The sequence below is a fragment of the Archocentrus centrarchus genome, chromosome 4 (genome assembly GCF_007364275.1).
Source record: "Archocentrus centrarchus isolate MPI-CPG fArcCen1 chromosome 4, fArcCen1, whole genome shotgun sequence".
NCBI classification, from domain to species: Eukaryota; Metazoa; Chordata; class Actinopteri; order Cichliformes; family Cichlidae; genus Archocentrus; species Archocentrus centrarchus.
In genome coordinates, this window is record NC_044349.1 from 30,852,999 (window position 1) to 30,856,804 (window position 3,806).

Here is a 3,806-nt window from a genome sequence, read left to right on the forward strand (position 1 = left end):
GAACAATTAAAAGAGAGAAACAGCAACATTTACCTAACCTGACAGTGTAGTAGACTGCACATTCAAAAACACTGTAATACAAAGTTTCATGTAGTGTAAGATAAGAAGATCTCACCATGATCGTTCATTCCATACTGTAGCAGCTTTTATCAAGAAAGAGAGAAGCACTCGAGGACTCATATTAATTTAGTAAATAAAGAAATTCAAACGAATATACATGAACAAATCAAAACAATTTTAGGCAGCAAAAGAGGAAATGAAAGATCAGTGATGCATAAAAGGAAATTATTTTTTCATTTATATTTCAGAAATTAAAAAGTTTTTGTGTGTATTTTTTAGTCAACAATTGAAAAGGGGGTGTGGTAATGCAAAAGAGGAGCTGACTGTCTGAATCATCATGCTGTTAAAATGCAAACACACCCAATCTTAAGGTCACCTGTTCAGTATATAAAGTGTAGTGAAGCACCTGATGTTTAGTATCGCAATCCAGGGAAACTAGTCTGCAGTACTGACCAGTTCACCACCATGAAGCCAATCTTGCCTCTGATTCTCCTCTGGGCAGTGTCCAGCACAGGTAACTCCACTAATTCTAGAAAGTCTAGTTTGAGTTTTTTATTCAAATGAGTATAGTGATATTGAATCCACTGAATTTGTCTTATGCTAGATGTTCAGAATTTTACTGCTTATACAAACATTCAAAGCACATCATGTCATTTATATTTTTAAAATGTGATCATCACTTCACTGTTTCTCCTGAGTACAGCTGGAGCTCTTCAGTGTCAAACCTGCACAGATCAAATGTGTTCAAGCACAGCACCAAATAACTGTTCCCCAGAGACGATGTGTGTTATGACCACCATTCTAGGTAGTCTTTTCGTCATGTCTTCTGATAACTTTCACTAAATTACAAATACTGTGAAGTTAGGTGTCTTTTCCATCAACAACAAACTGCACTTTGAATTTGCAGCTTATTCATTGGGAACTTGGGCAAGGCAAATCTACCAGGCATGTGCATCTTCTTCCCTGTGTCCATTTAATGGGACTCAGATATTTTCAGTTGACCTGGGTGTCCAAAGTGCTCTTGCATCTGCCATGTGCTGCAACACAGATAACTGTAACACAGAAACTCTGCCTGGTAAGTACAAATCAATAAGTTGCTTACTGGAGATAGGATAACAGAAAGGGAAAAGAAAAAAATATTCTGTTTCCTGAAATATTCTTTGTTCTAAAATGAAATAATGCTCCTTTCTGTTTTAGACCCTGCTCCTCAGTCAGGTAACGGTCTACTGTGTAATGTTTGTGACCCCTCAACGTCACAGTGCACCTCTACATTACAATGTGAAGGAGTGGAGAACCGCTGCTTTCAATCAACAAGTGAGTCTTTATGTTGTATATTTTATCAAAGCTCATCCTTAATCATTTGTTTTTTTTCTACCTAAAACTATTTCAGACTAAAACTATTTTTGAAACTTTAATCATATAATTCAAATCTCAAAGATCTCAGTGGCAGAAAATTTGTTTTTAAGTATTTCTTTTAACCAGTATTTCTGACATTAATTCATAAATTAACCTTAAAGATTTTAATGATGTTATTAGAGATGTGAGCACCATCTGTGGAGTAAATTAGTTACAGAGCACTTCTCTGACCATTTAGAAACCAACAACAATGATGCACAATAACTGAAAAGGGTGATAAATGTCCATCATATAAAATCAGATTATCTACAAGGTAGCTTTTTGATTTTCTTTTGATTGAATAATGAGTTAGAAACCCTAAATAAAATGTAAGGTAGTACACCTGTCATGTCGAGTTGTGTGGCTGGAGAGGTTAGCCCCGATATGCAGGACTTAGGCAGAGGTTGAACTTAAAGTGGTTTATTTGAGTACAGAAACGAAGGACAACAATGAACCTAAACTGGGACTGGACGGGTGCCAGTACTAAATATTAATCTCTGGCTCTCTTTTCCACAGCATGTCTTTCTCTCCCTTCAGCCCAACCGGTCGCGGCAGATGACTGCCCCTCCCTGAGCCTGGTTCTGCTGGAGGTTTCTTCCTGTTAAAAGGGAGTTTTTCCTTTCCACTGTAGCCAAGTGCTGCTCATAGGGGGTCGTTTTGACTGTTGGGTTTTCTCTGTATTATTGTAGGGTCTTTACCCACAATACAAAGCGCCTTGAGGCGACAGTATGTTGTGATTTGGCGCTATATAAATAAAATTGAATTGAATTGAATTGAATTAAACAGAGGAGGACAGCTGGGAACAGGGAGACACACAGCATTGGTGACAACGCGACAACAGGCATAGAAAACACAGGACTTATATACACAGGAGAGCTAATGAGTGGAAACAGGAGGGAATACAGGTGAACCAGCGGTGGCGGCGAGATGAGACAGGAGGCCAACCGCTCTCCCAGCGGCGGCAGCAAGATGAGGCAGGAGGCCGACCTTGCTTCCAGTGGCGGTGGCGATGAGGACCCACATGGGACCTGGTTGACATCCAATTCTTGATCCCTGGTGGCTCGGACTGAGCGGGACCCCCTGGCGACTCGGACTGAGTGGGACCCCCTGGCGGCTTGGACTGAGAGGGACCCCCTGGTGGCTTGGACTGAGCAGGTCCCCTTGACGGCTCGGACTGAGTGGGACCTTCAATGCGAGGCCCCAGATGCGCAGGCTTGGGTTGCGGTGCAGGGCACACAGCTGTCTCTCTGGACAGCTGTGGCTGCTTTGGGGATTGCTTGGGTGTGTGTGGTAGTGATGGCGTGGATATAGGCAGGGGTGAGAAGACTGATAATCGTGACTGGGATTCTGATTGAGACTGCGGGGTAACCGACACGGAGGGAGCTGACTGAGGAGCTGCTGGAGCTGACTGAAGGAAACCTGCTGCAGCTGACTGAGGCGGTGACTGGGGTTCTGAGCAAAGGTAAACTGACACGACTGGTCAGGAATCTGACTGAAGGGAAACCGCTACAGCTGACTGAGGTTGAGACAGAGGCATGGAGACTGCTACGGCTGACACTGGGGCACTGACTGCTGGGGGGGAGGCTGCTGTAGCTGACACTGTGGATTGAGACAGCGGCTGCGGGGAGGTTGAAGCTACAGCTGACTGAGTCTGGATGTATGCTGGAGCAGCCAACTGTGACCCTGACTGTGGTTGCTTGGGGGCAGCTGGCGTGGACTGTGGCTTGGAGGCTGCTGCAGTGGCTGAAGACAGAGGTGGTGGCTCAAAATCCAAAAACTCAGAGGCCTGAGGAACAGCTGTCTCTGAAGGTGGAGAGGAGTGCCAACACCGGGTGTGCCGCTTCCTCTGAGAAGTGGAAGCCCTAGGAATGGCAGCAGCTGGTTCCTCTTCTTCAGCCCACATTACGGCCAAAAGCTTGGCTGGGTCAGTCCGCGGCGGCAAGTATGTGGATGTGGCCGGGCTGCTCTGCGGGGCCGAAGGTGTGGCCGGGCCACTCCACGGTGGCGAGGATGTGGATGGGCCGCTCCACGGCGGCGAGGATGTGGATGGGCCGCTCCACGGCGGCGAGGACATTGACGAGCAGGTAAGTAAAGGAGATGATGGTGGAAGCAGTGGAGAGATGACTGGATGAAGGAGAGGTGATGTGGAAATGACTTGGAGGAATGAAGCAGAATCCCTCCCCTGAGCTTGGCGACTAATATGATACTGTTCGTATTGCAGGTTTTTCCGGAGCATGATGACTGAGTGTGCAGGGAAGTTGTATCAGGATAGGTGAGGAGCCATGATGAGGAGGAAATCAGTCTGCAAAAAAATGCCAGTTGTATTAGCCTGTAGTGGTCATCCGTGGCAT

General features: G+C 45.6%; 1 protein-coding gene across 1 annotated transcript; it reads left to right on the forward strand.

Annotated features, from left to right (window-relative positions):
• Positions 1 to 525: 525 nt before the first annotated feature.
• LOC115778921 (phospholipase A2 inhibitor and Ly6/PLAUR domain-containing protein-like) lies at positions 526 to 3,321 on the forward strand. Its single transcript, XM_030727298.1, has 5 exons — positions 526 to 574; positions 764 to 865; positions 968 to 1,135; positions 1,258 to 1,389; positions 3,071 to 3,321. The coding sequence occupies exons 1-5, from the start codon at positions 526 to 528 to the stop codon at positions 3,319 to 3,321; spliced, it is 702 nt and encodes a 233-aa protein (XP_030583158.1).
• The last annotated feature ends 485 nt before the right edge of the window (positions 3,322 to 3,806 follow it).

Coding starts and splice junctions, on each gene's coding strand:
- LOC115778921 (XM_030727298.1), top strand. CDS start 526: ATGAAGCCAATCTTGCCTCTGATTCTCCTCTGGGCAGTGTCCAGCACA. Junction 866..967: donor TGTTATGACCACCATTCTAG/GTAGTCTTTTCG, acceptor TTGAATTTGCAG/CTTATTCATTGGGAACTTGG. Junction 1,390..3,070: donor AACAAGTGAGTCTTTATGTT/GTATATTTTATC, acceptor GGATTGAGACAG/CGGCTGCGGGGAGGTTGAAG.